Source organism: Netta rufina (assembly GCF_964035555.1).
Source record: "Netta rufina genome assembly, chromosome: 25".
NCBI lineage: Eukaryota > Metazoa > Chordata > Aves > Anseriformes > Anatidae > Netta > Netta rufina.
In genome coordinates, this window is record NC_140149.1 from 5,957,976 (window position 1) to 5,977,856 (window position 19,881).

The window sequence follows — 19,881 nt, forward strand, 5'->3', positions numbered from 1 at the left end:
CACCGGGAGCCCTCGTGGTTCTGTTTCTCACCATATTTCTTCCAGAGCAGTGGCACCACGGGGCAGGAGCACCCTGCTTGCAGCTGGCATTTCCAGCCTGTCCTGCTCTCGGGTGCCTTTCCCTGTCCCAGCCCCCAGGAAAGGGAGTGTCCCCTGCCTCGGGTGACAGCTGCCAGCTGGCTGTGCCCAGCCCATGCCCGTTGTTCCAGGGAGGCACCTGGTACTTGGCATGTCGAGCCTGAGGTTTGCTGGGCAATGAAGCCTCAACAGCAGGCAAAACACCTTGCACTGGATGTCAGCTACCTGCCAATAGCCAGAAAAATCAGGATCTGGTATTTGAAGGAGTCCTCAAAGGTCTGAGGGCAGACGAGTGAGGCAGATGGGGTGGTTTCGAAGCATTGTGGTGTTGTTCTTTCCCCTCTGAAGCACAGGCGCCGGTCACAGGGGGAGCTGGGGTCCTGGGGAGGCTCAGCCTGTCGTGATGCACCTCACAGCCAGATCTCATCACTGCTCATACTGGGAACTTTGTAGATGCGCCAGGCCATTGGGAATGGGACCAAACCTGCGGGACAGAAAGAGCTCATGGCCAACACCTTCCCGGGCAGCCGCAGAGCCCAGCGTCTCTGCAGCACGGCTTTCCTGGGCTGCTCACCCGTCTGCGCTCCCTCACTGAGCACAAGGGGGTTCTGCAGGGTCCGCTGCCCTCCCTTGGCTTCCACATCCCCAGGGTCGGCTGCGGGAGAAGAAAGGGGACGGAGCAGGAGCTTCTCAGCCCAGGTGGGGTCCAGGTGCCTCGCTGCTTTACCTCTGTCCTCCTGCGTGAGCTCTCCAAGGCGCAGGTTAGGCGGCAGGGACCTGTTCTCCCGGGGCAGGCAGGTGCTCGGGGTCTGCGTGTGCTCGGTCCTGCTGTGATGGGGGTGCCGGCTGAGCAGGCTGTGGCACCGTTCCCACACGAAGCTCGCTCCCAGCCAGCGCAGGGGGTGCTGTGAAACGAGGCACTTCTTGCTCCGAGGGGAGGCAGGGAAACCAGGGCTTACCTGGGAGGCAGCGACGCAGATCCAGGGAGTCCTGCGGGAGGAAGGGTGTCAGGGATACCCACATCCAGGGCTCCTGGACCCTGCGGGGGCTGAGCTGCAGGCCCCCACCACCTCCCTGCCCCAGGGCTCCCTCCTGCTTGGCTCTTACCTGGTGCTGGCTTGGCTCGGCGGCACGCCAGGCAGGCAGCGAGGGAGCCCAAGCCAAGCAGGGCGCTCAGGGCCAGGGCTGAGCCCACAGCAACGCCCAGGAGGGGCAGCTCCACGTGGGCATCCAGCAAACCTGCGTGAGCAGCGTGGCTCCCTCAGTACCCCTGGGTCGCCCTGGGCTCTGGCACCTACCCCTGCGGCACCTACCTGGAGGCAGGAGGGAGGCAGTGGTGACGCCCAGGCTGTTGGCAGCACTGACTGAGAGGTTGGTGGCTGCGCTGCCGAGGTGCACGTGGAGAGAGTGGTTGGCCAGCCCCGGGTAGTGCTTGGTGTCCAGGAGAAGGAATTCGGATGCGTTGGCCACCACGTGCCCGTCCTGGTCCACCCAGGTGATGCTGGCCGGCGGGTTGGCTTGCACCAGCACAAAGAGCAGCAGGAGGAGCCCGGCGTCATCCACCGCCTTGTAGCGGGCATCTGCGCGCAGGATCTCCGGCTTATCTGGGCAGCAAACACAGGCAGTGAGACAGGAGGGAGGCCCAGGGGACAGCTGGGGCAGGGAGGCAGCACAGGCAGCAGGAGGATTTGCTGCTCAGAAGGGGCTGGGAGCACTCGGCTGTTGTTGCACAGCACCAAGGAGATGCTCCCCTGCTGCTGCTGGGGCAGATCCATGCCCTGCTCTGCTCTGGGCACCCTCCCAGTGCCTCCAGCTGGCAGTGCCAGCAGGACCAGTGCCTCAGGCCTTACATACACTGCACGTCGAGGAGCACGGATGCGTTGGCGGTGGCACCGGAGGCCGGGTGGGTCACGGAGCAGTTGAGCTCGCGATCCGCACGCCGGGCGGTGATGGTGAGCGTGCTGCTGGCCGTGCCCGCTGCCGAGCAGTTTGCCTCCTGCCTCCGGCCATCGAGGTACCAGGTGAGCACGGAGCCAGGGGCTGCCCGCGGGGCCCGGCAGGTGAAGGCTCGCCTCTCCTCCTCCCGCAGCGTGCACGAGGCCAGCGGCCGCCCGTCGATGGTGGGGCCTGGCTCCCTCAGCCCTGCCGGAGCACCCAGAGCACATCAGAGCTGCGGGGGGGCTCCCAGCACCCAGTGCCGTGCCAGACCCCACCAGGACCTCACCTGCCAGGCAGAGCACCGGGAAGCCGAGCAGCAGCAGCGGGGTGAGGGCAGCCCCTGGGCAGCCCCCGAGGCTCCCCATGGCAGCCGGCCGGGCTCGGTGCTAGGGGAGAGGCAGGAGGAGCAGGGCCACAGGCACATCCCGTGTCAGCCGGGCGTGCGGTGCGGCTGGAGGATGCAACCAGGCCGCCCCTGCCTGCAGCTCTGCTGCTGCTGCGCCCTGCCTGTCCTGCAGCGCGGCGCCTGGGCACGCAGGCGCGATCGCGGCCCCGAGCGTCCCGGCCTCAGCTGCGCCTCTGAGCAGGGGCAGCCGCTGTGGCTGCAGGGTCACAGCCGCTGTAACACGGCTGCAACGCGCAGGGGGCAGCTGGAGGAGCAAGGGCCAGGCACCCCCACGCCCCCAGCTCTTTGTTTTGAGGGGGGCTCAGCCCCTTTGGCCCAGCCTGGCGCTGAGCTGCACAGGGCAGCGGGGCCGGGTGTGACGCCGCAAGCACCGACAACGCCGCAGCCAGAGCCCTGCTGGGCAGACAGCCAGGTTTTATTTGGGGCGGAACAGAGCTGGGACAAAGCCGGAGCGCAGGAAGCTTTCCTCAAGGCACCCTGGGGTCAGAGGGGCTGAGTGCTGCTGCCTCCATCAGGCTTCAAACCTCCTGGGGGCTCAGAGGCAGCAGGATGAAGGGGAGGGGGACCCCGGCGGCTGCAGCCTCAGTCGCTGCCAGCGCTGTTGGGGTTGCGCAGCCGCCCCAGCATCTCACAGAGCATCTGGTTGCAGAGGGCCGAGTAGGGGTTGAGCAGCACCAGCTGCTGCCGGGCGAACGCGCTGCCCAGGCGGGCCGCACGCTGGAAGTCGCGCCGGGCGTCCTCATCGCGGGCCTGCAGCCGGCGGATCAGCCCCCGCTGCACGAAGCTCTGGCAGGCGGCGCGGCCGCAGCCCCTGGCCAGGTGGATGGCGGTGTCGAGGTCCCGCAGGGCACCTGGACAAGGCAAAAAGGTGGTGGGGAGCTTGGGGAGTCCGGTGCTTTGCCCCACTGCCTGGCCCCGTTAGCCCTTACCTGCCACGTCCCCCTTGAGGCGCAGGGCCTGGGCACGGTTGTTGTATCCCGAGGCGCGCCCGGGGAGCAGGCGGATGGCCTCGTTGAAGCGTTCCAGGGCGGTGCTCACGTCTCCAGATTCAGCGGCAGAAACCCCCTGCAGCTCCAGGTCCCGGACCTGCTCCAGCAGCTCGGGCGCAAAAGTCTCCTCTGTGTGGTGACAAAGGCAGCATCCCTCATCCTGTGCTCCACAGCGGGCAGGCGCCAGCAGCGGGGTTGTGAGCACCCAGTGCCCTCCCCTCCATCCCCAGGTACCTGTCCCAGGTCCCCAAACCCAGCCCCAGGGATGCAGAGCGGACCCCAAACCACCCCCGGGTGGCAGCCCAGCAGGAGGGAGAGGGGCTGCTCCTCTGCTCATGGGAAGCAACCAGTAGAAACCTGGAGCTGCATCTGCCTCACCTTCCTCCTGGACGTCCTCCTCCTCCTCATCCAGTCCAGGGATGTCCCCAAACGGAGTGCTGGGGTTGAAAATGGTCTGCAGGATGGCTCTGTCGTTAGCGGTGGCCATGGTGCTGCGTGCGTGGGTGGCAGGGCTGGAGGCCAGCTGCTGGCGGGTTAATGTTCACCCCACTGGCACCGCTCGCCCATCCCCATCCTATCCCAGCCTGGCCGCTGGGCTCCTCCACCCCCCAACCCAGCCAATTCCCCATGGGAGCAGCCAGGCTGCTGACAATCATTCTGCCATCCCCATCCTCCTCAGCGTGGTGTTTCGCACCCCTCCTGACCCTGGCCGAGGGCTCTGGTCAAGCAGCCGGGGCACGCGGGCAGAGCGCCGAAGCGCACGGGGGATGAGAAATAGGATCATTTAGACCAGGAGGACCAGCTTCCGACCCTCAGGAATAAACCAAGAGCAACCCTCTGCAGCAATAAACTTGACATGTTTATTAATTAAACTATCACTTAAATAAAAAAAAGTGCATAGAAAATAAACATGTTTAAAAACTCCTTTGTTTTTTGTTTTTTTGTTTTGTTTTTACAACTATGTACACTTTTTATTTTTTACATTCAGTCTTTTGCAGAGCTTTCAGCATTTTTTTTAAACTATTAAAGTATTTCCTTCTTCCCTGTGACAGGGAGTTAACACTGATGTACTTTAGACACGTTTCCTCTTTTTTTTTTTTTTTAAAAAGAAAAACAAAACAGAAGCTTGGAAGAACACAAGAAAAAAAAAAGATTTGTTATACATGATAAGTTGTCAAGAAGTGTATTTCTAGAACATAACCTTGCCTTTGCAGAGTTTTTTTTTTCTTTTTTTTTTTTTTTTTCTTTTTTGAAACAATTATTCACCTACCTGTATTTACTAAAGAGACTGTTAAGTTCAATAAAAGAAACACCACAAGTATAGTTCTTGGTTGATAGACAAAGCTACTGTACCTTGTTAAAAAGATACCAGGAAAGCACAGAGCACATTTTTCCCTATATGCAGGTGGTACCCCAACATTCATAACCAAAAAGAGAGGAAAAAAAAGGAAAAAACCAAGTTGTACAAGTACTGACTGGTAACAATAAAGGTCAGGGGAGCCCTCGAGCTGCCCGTTCCCGGGCTCCTCGTTTTTTCCTCCCATTTTCCAGCTCTCAGAGCCAGGCCTGCTCGCTGCCTGGCACCGCCGAGGCCGCCTGGAAACGCGCAGCCCGAGTTCTTCCCGCCTCCGTTAGCAACTGTAACACAATCCTTATCTATAGTGTTAAGAGAATTAAAAGCCATGGACCGATACTGAACTAGGCTTCATTACACGGTGCATTACTATATTAGTTCCTATATATATTGTATTTATAGTTATAAAAAAACCTTGCAAGTGTTGGATGTGGACCAGTAGTATGGGTTTGAATGGCATGATTCTGCACAAAGACCATCTCACTGAAGAACCTGGTATTGCTTTGAAATGAAAGAAAAACAACGAACAGAAAGATACCCAGCCCTTTGCAATGACCCGCTTTTCCTTTAAAAAAAAAAATCGGTTTGTACAAATAAAAAATAAACGCCCTAAGGTTCCATTTTTTTTTTTTTTTTTTTTTTTTTTTTAGTATTTTCAGATATCATGATCTGTGTCAGTCCTTATAAAATATACATTCATAGACTGGGAAGCTGTGCTGTGCTCACCGTTAGCCCAGGCAGAACGGGGTGGAAGGGCACACGCAGGCAAGCATCTCACGGGTGACAGGACACGCACGCGCTGGCTGCCGAGGCCTCTCCCTGCCTTATTTCCATTCGCCCAAAAGAGAGAGTCAAACGCTGCGAGCGGGACAGGAGCGTGGGCACCCTGGCCCGGCGGCACAGCTCAGCTTCTCTGGGTACAGACACTTTCACTGGCCACAGCGGCACCTGCCCAGGCAGCCGCCGCAGGTATAGCAGCAAAGCGAACAGCGAGCGGGGGCCCCACCGGGCCCGTCTGCTCCACCAGTCCTTGCAGGAGGGGATTCCTGGTGCCTGGCTCCCGGGGCGCTCCCGGGGCTTTCCCTCAGGTTCCCCAGCCACCCATTTCCCAGTCTGGACGCCCTCCTGCCCCCGCAGAGCGGCAGGGAGCTGCCGGCGGGGCACGCCGTGCCCCCCTCTTTCCGCACACGGTTCTCAGGTTTAACCACGGTGAGAGCTGTCCCCCAGCAATGCTGTCAAAACCAAGAAAGAAAAAGGACAAAGAGCAGCCGCGTCCGCGGAGGCAGGGCTGAGATCTCGCCCCCAGACGCTTTTTGGCCTTCTCAAGGTATGTGCGTTCCCAAACTGTCAGTGCATCAAATCGTTTCAGTAACAAATGCAGCTTCAATTTGACTCTTCTTTAAACAGTTATTACCAAATAATAATCACGCAGTGCAATAAAGAAAGGAAACCAGCAGTTCCTGACCCCGTGAGTGCTGTATTTCATTCCCAGGTCAGAGGAAGAGGTCTCGGGGCCTGAAGCGCACAGATAACGGAGTGCAAGCCTGCAAGCGTGGGGAGTTCAGTCAGTTCGGTCCATTTCCTACAAACTGCTCATGCAGTTTTGGGGTTGCCTTGCGATTTGGCAGCCCCCAAAACGGCTACTAACCTACCCACAGGGACAGTTTACAAAAAGCAAGGGTGCTTCATGGTTTAACTGCTCCCAGGAACGATTGCTCTCGTCTCAAGAGAGACGCTGTGGGATCAGGAGCGCACGCGTGGGTGCGTGCCCCGCACCACCCCAGACGGCGGCGAGCCGAGGAGGGCCGGGGCCCTATTGCTTCGACAGATTTCCACAGGACCATGTTTCTGTGTCCAGAGAGCTGTGGATTTACCTAGAGAAGGAAGGTGCAGTCTTTCTCCAGGGGAGCTGCTCCGGACAAAGCAGTGATGAGCGGCACACTGACCCTCCGTGACGGGGACACGACCCGGGGACCGGAGCAGGACCTGCCCCTGGGCGCAGCGAGGGGCCCGTGCAGCTGACCTGGGCTGGGGATGCCCCTCACTGCCTCACCCCCACACTCATCCAAGCCCCCCCTTTAGGGACAGCTGAGCTGAGTGGACACGGCAGGGTGGGAAATGCTCCCACAAATGCTCATCCTGAACGCCAAGCAGAAGAGGTGAAGTTACTAAGGGTCAGTTCTCTCTCTCTCTCTTTCCTGAAATACACACAGGGTACGGGTGTGTGGCAAGGCAGAATCATGCCTCCATGTTCAGATACAGTTCCCATGAGTCAAACTCCTCCTAAGCTGGGCAATTCTTCCTCCTGCCCCTATCTTGACAAGAAAATAAAAGTTTAAGGTCCAGCCAAACCTCCTAGAAACAGTTACTGAAGTCAAAAAGGCAGAACAAGATTAAAAAATAAAAATAAAGTGTACCCCTCTCTCTGGAGAAAGGATCAGACTGTGTCCAGCCAGATATTTCCTATAACCGTCCTATGAAAATAAAAACAATATTAAAAACAGATTCTTTTAAATTAGGATAATACCACTGTTTAAAAAGCCTCGTCATAAGTGCTTTTACCTATGAAGTGCTTCTCATAGAAAAATATACAAAATATATTTACATTTATAAAACCTTAAATACTAAACTGTAAACAGAACAGAGTAAAATCCAATGTCTTAATTTGTTAGGCTTGGGGCTTTTTCTTTCCTTTTTTTTTTTTTTTTTTTTTGAGGCGTGGAGCAGACCCAAAAGGGAGGAGGATTTACATTACTTTCACCAGGACAATAGTGTCTTCTGATTCACTTCAGATAAGCTCGATTCTTCAGCTACCACAATTTCAGCTGTGCCAATCGCTAATTGATTTATTCCTATGCATTTCTAAGTGCTGCACAGAGTACATGGGGCTGGTTAGTGTTTGGCCTTGCATTTTCAGAGAATTTACACTCCATTTTGGTGCCTCTTCCTGTGCCTTTCATAGCAGATCACGAAACTACACACCGAAGACGGGTCGCGACAGGCACGTGCCTGGAGAAGTCACTTGTTTGTCTCTACATCACACTCTGGGACGCTGCTCGAGGAGGCTGAGCAGAGCAGCTCCCGGGGAAGCGTCCTCAGAAGTCCCTCCTAGTTCTTGCTCTACAGCCACAAGCGGCCAACAGCAGAACCCGCTGCCACCACTGCTTCTCTCCCCTGAAGACGTTTGTCCCTTGGGGCAGCCCCACAGTAGCAGACACACCACTGTCACCAGAGGAGCCTTTCAGTCCCTAGGTCAAAGGAGAAAGACAGCCTCTGACGACAGGAACATGGGAAAACGCCTCTTCCCTCCTACACTGCAGAGGGAGGGTGCTGCTGAAAGCAAGCGTTTGCTCTCAAAGATTTACAGCTCTGAAACCAGTTGGCACAAGCCCTTTCTCTGCTAAAGAATGCCAGGAATTCCCCTGCACTCAGGCAGGAATTTCAGAGCGAAACACTATCCAAATCCTTCTCAGTTTACCTTCGGCTGCTATCTGATGCTCTCCCCCATTCAGTCTTCCTAGATTAAAACAGATTAAGCCAGACCCACGCGGCGCAGCAGGCCACCTATGCCACACAGTGTACCAACCAACTCACAAATAGTGTTTTGGAGATGCATAGCACAAGGAATCACAGACACGTACAAAGTTCTCAGAGTAGCTGGTTGGTGGGACACAGTTTCTCTCCCTAGGAGAAAAGAGCAGTCACATACTGTGCTTTCAAAACTTATGACACGACAGTCGAATGAAAACAAGAACTCCACATTCACCACTTTGAGCCAAGAGACAACAGAAGGACGGGATCCGTGAGGACTCCCCTATACCTGGGTCTGTCTACCCTCCCCTCTCCCACTCCTCAGCCCCATTCTGACAAACAAATTCTGAGGGTTGGGGCAGGAACGACAATAGCAAAAACATAATCACACTGAGGATCTTCTCCAGTCGCCTGTGTCTTTCATAAGGGTAAGTGTGCGCATGCGAGACATGAAGATGTGGACTCTGACAGAGAAACACAGCCGCCAGTTAGGTCCCTGAGCCCAGCTGATCTTCATTCCTGCCTCCGTCCTTCCCTCTCCCTTGCGAATGGCAGGGTAGGGATTCACTAGAAGCTTTGGTTCGCCCCAGGCCCTTTAGGGCTCACTTGCAGGTCACGGAAGTTCTAGTTTAAAAACTTCCTGCACTTCTTGGCACCGCAGTTACAGGGCAGTTTGTTGCTGGCGTCTTCGATGGGGAACTTGTAGTCATATGTAAGTTCTTCCCCCCGGTAGATTTTGCGCATGGCGAAGATGACAATGTGTTTTTGGCCATCAATGTTGATGACCCGGGAGTAGCAGTTGGGCTCACAAGAGTGATTGATGAAGCGGGCTGCATTCCCATGCATGGTGGCATCCACCACTTCAGAGTCATCGATGCGGAACATGTAGCAACCAATCCCCTACACAGAGGACAGAAAGACAATTAGGCAAGTGAGGCGAAGAGATAGCTACTCTAACAGACAGCTTAGATCATTACAGAGATGTGGCAACCAAAAGTCAGGTCATTAAGAATATCTGCAACCTCTCTTCACTTGTCTTCGTAAGCTCATGCTTGAATTATTTCATCCCTTCACCCTTTGGATCTGCAACACGAAGACCCCACTGATGTTTGTCCCAGTCCAGAGGAGAAAATAAGAAGTGATCTAGAGCTCCAGCAAGTACGGGTTCTTGTTACAAAGAGCTTTGACCCCAAAGCCTGATTAATAGCCAAGTTCTCTGTCTGCTATATTTCCTTAGATGACCCAATGGGAAAAGTGGCCTGTTATGCTTTTTAAGAAGTTCTGCAAAAGCCCTCAAAACTCACCTTACTGTCATAGTACTTCTCTCGTTTGTCAGTGAGGATGGAGCGAATGACATTGCCCGAATATTCGATCACCATCTCACCTGCATCGATGTTCCTTTTGCAGAACAGGCCCCGGCCATGGATGGGAGACCTAAAAAAGCAACAGGGTAAGAGAATATTTCAAAAAATACAAGTGAAACTTGGAAACGTAGGACCGCAAACGCTGCAGAAAACAAGTTATTTCATTACAAGGCCCACAGCATTATGTCACACTTCTACAACGTACTGCCAATGAGAACACCACTAGAGCTCTTCTGTCCACTCCTAAGCAAATGCCTTGGCTATCACCAAGAGGAGTCAGCAGGAATAAGTAGTTTGTGCTGAGGATTAGTTCTTCAAATAAAAACAAAGATGTTTCTTCCTCTCAATTTTGCACCACGACTTCACAGGTTTTCAGTTTTTACCTTTCTCTGTCCGAGATGCCCATCTGAGAGTACCAGAACAAAACCATACCTGTAAACACCAACTGCCTCCTTGGAGGTCTTCTTCAGGTGTCGGAATCGCATGGGCATTGGCAGATCCATACTGGTTGCCCTCCTAGAACAGAGAGATGCTACTAAGTGATGACATTTATGTGAGAGGCCATGCCATGTGTATTACCTAGAATAGTTTCCAAGACATCAACTTTCAGTCACTGCAGCCCACTGAGAACACATTCAAAATTAATTCAGTGTAATACACACGTGCACGCATACACACTACGTGTAGAGCAGTTCTTTCTCTCATATCTTAACTCAAACAAACTCATTGCTAATCAGCAATCCTTTCTTTCAATACAGGTCATTTTCTCCCTTTACTCATGAAATTCTCATCAGAATGTTTGCCTTACATTAGCAGGGAAAAGAAACATCGAAAGGAAGCCTGGAGGTGACCAATCAGACCAGTTGTCAGTTACCTCGTTATTGTAGGAGTCTCCCCTGTATTTTCTAGGGCTTTGTAGCTTTGAAGTTTGAAATACCACCTCAAAACCCACAACACACAACTAAGCCTTATCTCTTAGTTTTAACACCACAGCTTTATTTTCCACCTTTAAACCCTGCTACATACCGGGCTGATTTCAGTTGTACTTCCTCCTCTTCCTCATCGTTTGGGTTGTATTCTGGTGGCTGTCGGTGTTTAGATGCCAAGAAATTAAACATATCAAATGCAGATTTCCTGCAATTTAATGAGATCAAAGGAATTTTGTGTTACTAACTAAAAATAATTGAAACATTTGGTTGCCACAACAACTTGACATGTTTATTGCTTCACACCTTCTCCTGTCTGTCCTCTTTCACAGCTTTCTATGCATCAGGGTAATGCACAATAGTTTCTGAGAACTATAAATGAAGGCACTAGCCAGGAAAGCTTTGTTAAACAAAGCAACTGACAACAGGATTGCACAGAAAAATGCACAGACTCACAAGATGCAATATAATTGATTTACCTGAGAAAGCTGCTAACATTTCTTTTTAACTGAGAGCAGACAGTGCTCTAGAGACTTGTTGCCTGTGCCCTGACATAGGATTAAACAAGCCAATGGACCATTACCCTTAACAATGACAAAGCTCACACTTGCCTCAGGTGGACTTCGGCCCTAGCAGAGCCATGTGGATTCAGAGGCGGCTCATTGGCCTCCTCTGGTTTATGAAATCTGAACTTGTAGTTGTGGCAGTGCTTTGCTCCATAAAGTTGCTCAATCAGAAACACAACAGTATCGTGGATAATGCCCAGCATCCTCAAACCATTCACACCTGGAATATGAAATAGAGCACAACAACAAAAATGAAACAAAAAAAACCTGACCATGCAGACTAGAAACAGGAGGATACAGCAACTCATTAAATATCACTTTTTTGCTAGCCTGCAATTTTCACAGAAGCATTGGATTAGCTAGCTCACTCTACATAAGAAAAACTGGATGTTACCTGCAAAAGATAGCTGTTTCAGGCGGGCATTTGAACGGGCTTCTTGAACTTTGTCAGTTAGTGACTTCCAAGCATCTGCAGTTACACAAAAAGACGACAAAGCAGTGAAAGAGTATCCAAAGCGTTGGGCACTGAAGACTGCCAAAATGGGTACCTTGCTATGTCTCTATATTTTCATGTTTTACCAGGTTTCCAGTGAAACAACCTACTATTAGTAGATTTCTAAGTGTACGTGCAGTATGCTGTTTTCCAACAAAACGTTCACATTTAAATACGCTAATCAGATAATACGAAGTTTGCATTCCATTCATGGACCATAAATTAAGATCTTTGCATTCCATTGCTTCCATCCTCTCCAAAATTCACTGCATCATAAAAGAGAAGTAAGCTTCTTCAGCAATTGCTCTGGAGGATAAGTCTAAATGCCATCCTGTCTGATCTACACTGTTTCTTGACAAACTATGGCTCAACACTGTTGGGCAATTGATAAAAGAATACGGGACAGTGATCTATCTATCTATCTATATTTTAACAGGATCCAGACATTGCTAGGAACTAGGATTGTTCTAGGGCTGTAAATCAGGAGATTTTTTTATTTTTGAACATAAAAACAAGTAACAGATTCTCAGAAGTCACAATTTTACTTCTAGCAAGGAAAGTTAAAACCAATACAAAAGAAAAGCACAGTTCTTACCTTCAATACTTTCTGCACAGATTTGAAAGCCATCATCACTTGATATCTCAAAAACCAAACCTTTCTTCGGTTTCTTCTCACCAAGACATTCTTTCCTCTTTTGTTCTTGTTGAAGCCAAAACATAAGTGGGGAGCTGAAAGTGCTCTCTTCTTCCTCAATAGCTTTTGAGCCTAGAAAAGACAGAAGCTACTATGAAGATGGAAATTAGGTAGAATGATTTTTCTTTTACCCATTGGTTGTTGCACAACTGAATAAATTACTTACATACTGACTTGCCTTTTGACCAGTAAATATGTCTAAGAAGAACCTACAAAGTTCAAATTACAATTTCACTAAGGTAAAGACTCATATGTTTACCAAAATTCACATCTTTGTGAAGAGACAAAATTTACATCTTCATGAATTTGTTCATACTGAAGATGCTTAACAACAGATCACATCAGCAACTTCTAACTGCTATTACAGGAGAACCAAGTTTCCACAGAAATCATGCTCCACAAATGCCAATTTGCAGGAATGAGGAAGAGAAGAAAAAATGTTATAAGTGAGAACTATCCATGCTACTGCAATTGTATATAAATGACACTGGACTGTGAAGAGGTTGAAGGTAGCAACTTTAAAGCGTGACTAAAAAGAGTATTAGATCCGAGATTTTCTTCTGCAAGAACAAGAGAGACAAAGTAATAATTTCCTTATTTGGAGAATTCCAGGACTTGGCGCTTTTGAAGAAGCAACATACCTGCATTTTCTTGCTCGTTTGCTGAAGTCTGTGTTGACTGAGGTTCCGCGAGGACTGACATTTGCCTTTAGAGGGAAGTGAGAATTAAAACTACTTAATAACCTGCTTCATTCCCATTTTTCAGTGACTGAATCAGTGCTAAATAAGCTCACATTTGTTTTATTAATTTATTTATTTTTGTTTGTTCATTTTTAATTATAAGACGGCTACATAATTAACTTTGGTGGCCTTGGAAAATCATGGGAAGACAGCAAGCAGTTATCCAAGGCAAAGCCAATCCTAGCGTACTTATTCTGTAAATCAAGGGCTTTTGTAGCTATTAATCTGGTAGGCTCACCAGCCATGAAGAGTCAACTACAAAATCTGGGGACTAGACAGAGGAAAAAAGCAAAAAACATTTTGCAGATATATTCTAACAGCAGTTCAACTGGAAATGAACAAACAAGATTCTACTCTCTAGCATTTATTTTTGTGGTACCTATCAGTCTGCAGGTAGCAGCCTGATTTAATACAATCTGCGACCTGTTCTGTTTATTAGTCCTATTCTGTAATAAGTTATATGCTAACATATGATCAACCAAAATTGTTTGAGTAAGCAATAAGCTTCCCAAAACTATATTCAACTTTATTTAAAAAAAAAAATGGTTTCATACTAAAAGTAAATGTAGCTGCTCATTAGAGACTAAAAGCTCTCAAGATAATTCGGGTAGCAAAGACTTCTCACATTCTCCAAATAAATTTCTTTAAACTTAAGCCAGCAGAACCTGAGGGAAAGGTGTATTTCATGCTTACCCTGCAGACTGGCCACATTGTTTCTGTGATGGCTGATCTATGCTTGCTGCATCCTGCACATCTGCCTTCACAGCAGGAGTCCTGGAAGAAAAACAGTTAGGAACATTCAAAACACCTGACTATTCATGTACAGCATACCCGAGACTGGAAGGCAGTAATAGATCCACTGGGAGTTACCACAAGTGATTCAGCAGTTCAGCAGAACTACACAGGTAGTGACAACAACTGCTCCTGTGCTAAAATAGATCACGTTTCCAGCGCTACATGAGATTCAAGACTTGCACTCAAAGAGGAATGAGTAGCATGAATCTGGTTGCAAGAGAAACAACTCTGAGCGACCATAAGCAATAAAGCTCAGGGGTGAAGGGAAGCATGGTGGAATGCTGACAGCCACAGCAAACATTTACAGACTAAAACAAATTCACAAATAACAGTAACACAAAAAAGCTTTAAAAAGATTAAGCTGTCCAAATAGCTCTAGATCATCTGTTCAAGCATCAGATATCTTGCAAGACATTGAGGTGATCAAGTAATCACACAAGTGATGTGCAATATTTGTCAGTTACCATAAGATGGATGCTACCACCTTTTAGCACCAGCGCTCATTTTGGTCTGTTCTTTAATGCAGAAGGAATTGGAAATAAGTGCTACATCTCCCTGGTGAAATGCATAATTGTTGGCAGTCACACCAGGTGACAACCAAGTGCTACATCCATAAAACCATTTAGTTTTGTATGTAAAACATAGACCAACAATTCTGTTTCTCTCTACAGATCCATATTTCGAAGTCAATTCAAATGTCATCTTAATTTAAGGTTTGGAAAATAACCCTCTACTGTAAGAGACTAATGCACTCTGCTGTTCTGACAAAGTCAAGAGCCAGATTCTTCCAGTTCTCTCAGTTTCTCCCCAGTCCCTCTTGCCTGCACGGCCTCGGGAGGATGGAAGAGGGGCAGGAAGAATAAAGCACATACTGGAGAGGCATTACACTCGCAGATATAGGCATGCAGTTTAAATTTCATAATCAAAATTAGCAGGGCAACAGAGTAACAGCGCAGCATTTTGGTGCCTTAGAACACTGCTAATAATACTATTAAAACTTCTCGAGCACTTAAATACACTAACAGCATACAGGAATAGAACACAACACCTGTTCCAGTACCATATTCTCAACCAATACATCTAAAACACTCCTTAATTTGCCAGAGTTGTCGGCGACAAATAAAAGTCCTCCTAACCCCAATCCTCAAAGTCTTAACTTCCTCATCCTTCCTCTTCCAGAGGTAAAAGGTCTACTTACTAACTTCTTTAGAGATCTGCTTCCCACTGACAGCTGAGTTTTTTACATTAAAAATTATCAAAAGGCAAATCTGCAGTAGAAACTAGAGAAAGATCCTTTCCTATATTGTTACAGTCTCACAGATGAGCAAAGCAAACACTTCTCTTACCGTGTAGCTGAGACCTGGGGTACAGCCACAGCCCCTCTGTCAGGAACGTGTGCTTCAGAGGAACCAGCCCACAAGTGAGAAGTTTTGTGCTTCTTTCCATTCCCTTTCTCTAAAGACGGCTGAATGCGCTTGATTTTTGGCTTCATTTTTGTGGGACCGAGCATAGAGCTGCTGGCAGACTGCTGACCGGATGACGGGGAGCCTCCAGGAGATGCTGAACTGGCGTGCATCACAGATGAGGAAACCTTGTTTTGTTCGAGGCCCGTACTGCTGGGAACATCAACCAGCTGGGGGAAGCTCGACAGCTGAGCTGTTGCTGAAGCCGCACCGAGGTCTAGCTGCGAGGAAGCGATTCCAGTCTTGCTGGCTAAGAGTTGTGTCATGTGCTGAAGCTGGTAAGAGCCTTCTGGCTCAGCAGACGACTGAGCGACTGTCATGCTCATGCTCTGTGCTGAAGGCAGAACACAGATGCTCGATGCAGCTGTCATTGCTGCCGTAGATGGAGTTTGTGACGTCCCCAGCTGCGAAAACATCCCAGAACCTGGAGGTAAAGTCATGTGCGGCTCCTGAAGACCAAGGCTCTGCTGACTAGCTTTGATCAAGAGGTTGCTTATGGAACCAAGGTCCCCTAACAAGCCAGGGCTGGTCAACGTTACCGAACTTTGTCCCAACACATGGCTAGGAACCGAGCCGCCAGTAGTAGGGGCTGCTGTGGCCTGCATGGATACCACGTTCAGCACCGAGGAACTTGATGCCAGCCCTGATACAGGCCCCGTGGGAAGGTGACCAGCATCTGGCCCGATAACACTGGGAGATGTGCCAACTGCAGCAGCAGTCCCACTTTGTGGGAGCAAAGAGGTTTGCTCGAAATACATTACTCCAGACTTGGACCTTTTGATAATATTGGGGACAGTTCTATGGGACGTTGAATTTGCAATGGTGCCCAAATCCAGCGGGTGGTTGGAAATTTGGGAAGGAGCAAAATTAATTAAAGTCATGTTGGAGACCATATCAGGAGGAGCTATAGCAGAAGGGGTTCCAGAGGGAGCCAGCTTCTTGTTCTTCCGTGACTGCAGACGAGATATCGGCCGTTTCTTGCCCAGGGCAGCAGTTGGTGTCGAAGCAGTGGCACCGAGGTCTGTCCTCTGACTGGCTTCAGACACTAAGAGCTGAGGATCAGGGGGTGGCTGCACACCAATAAGAAGACCTGGTGAAGGACTGCCAATATTCGGTGGGAAGCCGGTCTGCGAGGCGGTGGAGAAGGGATGTATATGCTGGTGGTGGGACATGGGCAACAATCCTTTGCTGGTGGGAGGAAATAATGACTGAGATGAGGGCAAGCTCGGATTTAATCCCGTGGTCAGCGTCAGCCCGCTTCCCATGGGCCCCAGTACTGAGGCATTAGTCTCCATCACGCTCTGTGCTGAGCTAACAGAAGGTGTCAGCTGAATCTTCTGAGTGACGCCGTTGGGAAGGGTTTGGAGGACGTACAGTGGCTGCATGTTTTGATTGACCACGAGCAGTTTTTCTGCGGCTGGCTTGAGGTGGGGTGGTGTCGTCTGCACTGCAGCGTTGGAAATCTGAGAGGGGCCGGGACTGTCTGTGGAATTGGGAACATATTTCTGGTTCTGCAGGGGAACGGTGGGTGACACGGGCACTTGGATACCTGGGGTCCCGCTGTTCCGAGTTAAATCTTGGTTGCTGCCGTGTCCTTGCTCTACTGGGCCACAGGGCGGGCTGGCTATGTGCTCTGCATCGATGTGACCCTGGATGAAGTGGTCAGGAGTCATGTGTCCTTCAGGGCTCGGGTCTACTCCTGGACTCAGAAGAGTCGTATCACCCTCACTGGAAGCAGATTTTTCTGTAACTGTAACTCTTTTTTCCCCAGATTCTGTGGAGGGCAAGGCAAGTATCGACCTCTCCCCTGAAGAAGACAGTGAAGACTCCGAAATTACAGCAAGTCTGTTGTGGTTTTGGCTGGGCACCGTAGGGCTGCGAGTCGTCAGAACAGAGAGATCAGAAGGAAGTTCCAGGGGTAATTCAAATTGTTCCTCTGCTGATATGGAGGAAGAAACACTGCTGTCCACTGGCTCAGCGGTTGGCAGCTGTTGGGAAAATACTTCAAACAAACCCATATCCTTGCCACGGTTGCTATCCAGCCCTAAACCTTCTCCAAGTGTCAGAAGTTCAGACGACGACGACTCTGGACTTTCTCCTAATGCCTGCATTGATGGTGTATTCTTCAGCACAAAGTCCATGATGTCTGAAGGCAGGATGTTTCCGCAGTCATCACTGTTGTTATTGTCAGAATCAGATTTCAGAAGTTCTGTGTTAAAAGTATCCAGTAAGTTCTTATCAGAAGGCGTGCTTGCATGAGCCCTACGACCTGTTTCCAACGAACTCAGTTGAGCTTCCAGAGAGTCCTGGCCTTGTGTTTTAACCCTGCTCACAGAATGGCAGTTATCAATCTTTGGATCAGTTTTGTGGACAGCAGGGCTCTTTGTGACTTGTACTTTTTCCCCAGTTTCTTCAGTTCTATCCAGCTTTATGTTTTCAGTTCCATTTTCTTTTCCACTCCTTTTTGTTACTTGATTTACTTTCCTTGTTGTGGCTGTGACACTTGTATCACTTTCAGTCCCGTCATCTACACCATCTAACTGTGAGATTTTTGGAAGATCACACTGCTCCTCCTCCCTGAATAAGTTATGGGATGCAAGCCTCTCCTCGGTGTTCGAGGAAACCACTGTTCTAGTGAAATTATAGTAGTACAAGTCATCTTCATCTGATGTACTCAAGTCATCTGCACCATCCACTTGTCCTTCTGCAGACCGCTTTCCTCGCTTCTTCCCAGTCGAGTTGCTATAGAATGGAATATCTTCTTCTCCGTAGGACCTCACACCATACAGAGGTGTCAATCCAAAGAACATGTTAGATCTCGCCCGTGCACTTCTCCGTGGATACCTCCGCTTGTATGAGCCTTCTTCTTGAGCTTTAGTTCCATCCTGAAGCATCAAGTTGTTATCTTGAACGGGCAAATTTTCATACGCGTTATTCTGAGATTCCTGTGCTGGTGCTTTATTTGGACTTTCCTGAACTACAGAGTTATCTTCTGGGCTTTCAGACGAGGGCTCTGACGAAGCAGCCAGTTCTGCCCCTGCAGACTGATGTTCAGCATCACTCTCTTGCTGTGCAGCTTTAGACTGGTTTTCATTTTCCATCTTGAGAGGTGTCAGAGTGACTTTAACAGTGCGTTTTCTAGGTGCCTGTGATTCCTTAGAAGCCACTTCAATCGGCACTGCAGAGCCTTTAGAGGACCCCTGTGAGGGTGGAGACTTCTCACCAGCTTTTTCAGCAGGAATATTATTACATAACCTCTGACTAATTTGTTCAGTCACCAAGCCCTGATTACCAAATTCTGATTTCAGGTTTCCTTCATCACTGCCTACTGCTTGACTTGGATCTGCAAGAGATTTCAGGGAATGCTTCTCTTTAAAACTCTCTTTCGCTAACTTTTTCCCCTTCTGACGCCTGTCTCTAGAGGCAGAGACTGCCTGCTCACTTGCTGCAGGAGATCTGCTATTTACCCCTGCAGACTTCAATGTCTTTACATCCATCTCGTCAACCAAAGCAGTTTTATCTGGCTGTATGGGCTCCAAGTGCTGATCTCTGTCTTTTCTAGGGCCTCTCTGGTGCAAAGACTGAAAAGATATTGTTTCTTTGGAGGAAAACGATCCTGAAGATTCTTGAAAGGTTCCTATTTTAACATTTGTTTCTGTGCCTGATGAACTGTTTGGTTGAGTAGGCATTTTAGAGTTTCCTCCAGAGGCAAAAATATGAGCTGAGTAATCTGGGTCCTTTGAGGTCATTGTTTTCATCTTCTCTCCCTTTGAAGGTGCACTTTTGGCTAACAAATCCGAACTACTTGAATGTTTTCCCTCTGAGGACTGAGATGCATCTGGCTGGTAAGTTTTACTTCCACTTGTAGCTGCTGTCTTCTGGGAGCTTGAACTGGTAGAGCAGCTTTGAACTGGAGCACTTGTGGTACCCGAATTCACAGATCCCACAAAGCGGTCAGTATTTTTTACACTCAGTTCATGTTCTGAAGAGGACCCTGTGTTGGAAACTGAAGAGACACTGTGCCTGGAATAAGTATTCCCAGCTCGTGTAGGTGAAATCATACGGAGTTTTGATTGCTGCTGTGATAAAGAAGAAGTGCTATGTCTCCTAGAACCAATGCTCTTAAGTCCAGAGGACAGTAAAGGATCTCCTACTGTAACTATTTCATGGGTCACTGGCGTAGGACTCCCTGAGAAAATAAAGCAAGGAAGACTGTTAAGTGATCTGAATCCTTCACAATCAATACATACCCCATTCCCTCATAACAAACACATTAAAAAAACAAAACAAAAACAAACAAAACAACAAACCAGCAACATGAAAACCCTTCAACCACATACCATAAACATGATGACATTTCAGATACATACTAAAAACTGATACTGTCAACCAGTATTCATCACATAAGGCTCACAAATCTGTATCTCAGGGTTCAGTACCTCACCTTTAGATGCAATTTTTCAAAATTATTTTTTAAACAAAATACTACTCATATAGATACATTATGTGACCTAAAATATTGGATTTATAATTCCCTCTAGAAA

General features: G+C 49.2%; 3 protein-coding genes across 9 annotated transcripts in view; all 3 read right to left on the minus strand.

Annotated features, from left to right (window-relative positions):
* Positions 1-488: 488 nt before the first annotated feature.
* TMEM25 (transmembrane protein 25) lies at positions 489-2,440 on the minus strand (the record flags this gene model as incomplete). Its single annotated transcript, XM_084301631.1, is given in 8 exon segments — positions 489-562; positions 653-733; positions 806-1,068; positions 1,146-1,317; positions 1,392-1,682; positions 1,933-2,220; positions 2,303-2,386; positions 2,389-2,440. Coding segments are annotated over 8 exon segments (1,305 nt in total).
* A 564-nt stretch (positions 2,441-3,004) lies between these two features.
* On the minus strand, positions 3,005-3,913 carry TTC36 (tetratricopeptide repeat domain 36; the record flags this gene model as incomplete). Its single annotated transcript, XM_084301466.1, has 3 exons — positions 3,790-3,913; positions 3,352-3,540; positions 3,005-3,273 (listed from the first exon to the last, which is right to left on the minus strand). The coding sequence occupies exons 1-3, from the start codon at positions 3,896-3,898 to the stop codon at positions 3,005-3,007; spliced, it is 567 nt and encodes a 188-aa protein (XP_084157592.1). The 5' UTR covers positions 3,899-3,913.
* A 336-nt stretch (positions 3,914-4,249) lies between these two features.
* The window catches only part of KMT2A (lysine methyltransferase 2A), a gene marked incomplete at its 5' end in the record, with an annotated part of 45,995 nt that continues 30,363 nt past the window's right edge, over positions 4,250-19,881 (minus strand). For 4 of the 7 annotated variants that reach the window (XM_084301525.1, XM_084301523.1, XM_084301524.1 and 1 more), the window contains 10 exons: positions 4,250-9,196; positions 9,601-9,730; positions 10,093-10,176; positions 10,687-10,794; positions 11,198-11,372; positions 11,547-11,621; positions 12,241-12,411; positions 12,981-13,045; positions 13,773-13,853; positions 15,221-19,526. In XM_084301525.1, the coding sequence (XP_084157651.1) occupies positions 8,921-9,196; positions 9,601-9,730; positions 10,093-10,176; positions 10,687-10,794; positions 11,198-11,372; positions 11,547-11,621; positions 12,241-12,411; positions 12,981-13,045; positions 13,773-13,853; positions 15,221-19,526 (5,471 nt within the window). In that variant the 3' untranslated portion in view covers positions 4,250-8,920. The remainder of the gene's footprint in view (positions 9,197-9,600; positions 9,731-10,092; positions 10,177-10,686; positions 10,795-11,197; positions 11,373-11,546; positions 11,622-12,240; positions 12,412-12,980; positions 13,046-13,772; positions 13,854-15,220; positions 19,527-19,881) is intronic. The other 3 variants (XR_014619122.1, XR_014619123.1, XR_014619124.1) reach the window with 3 other exon arrangements.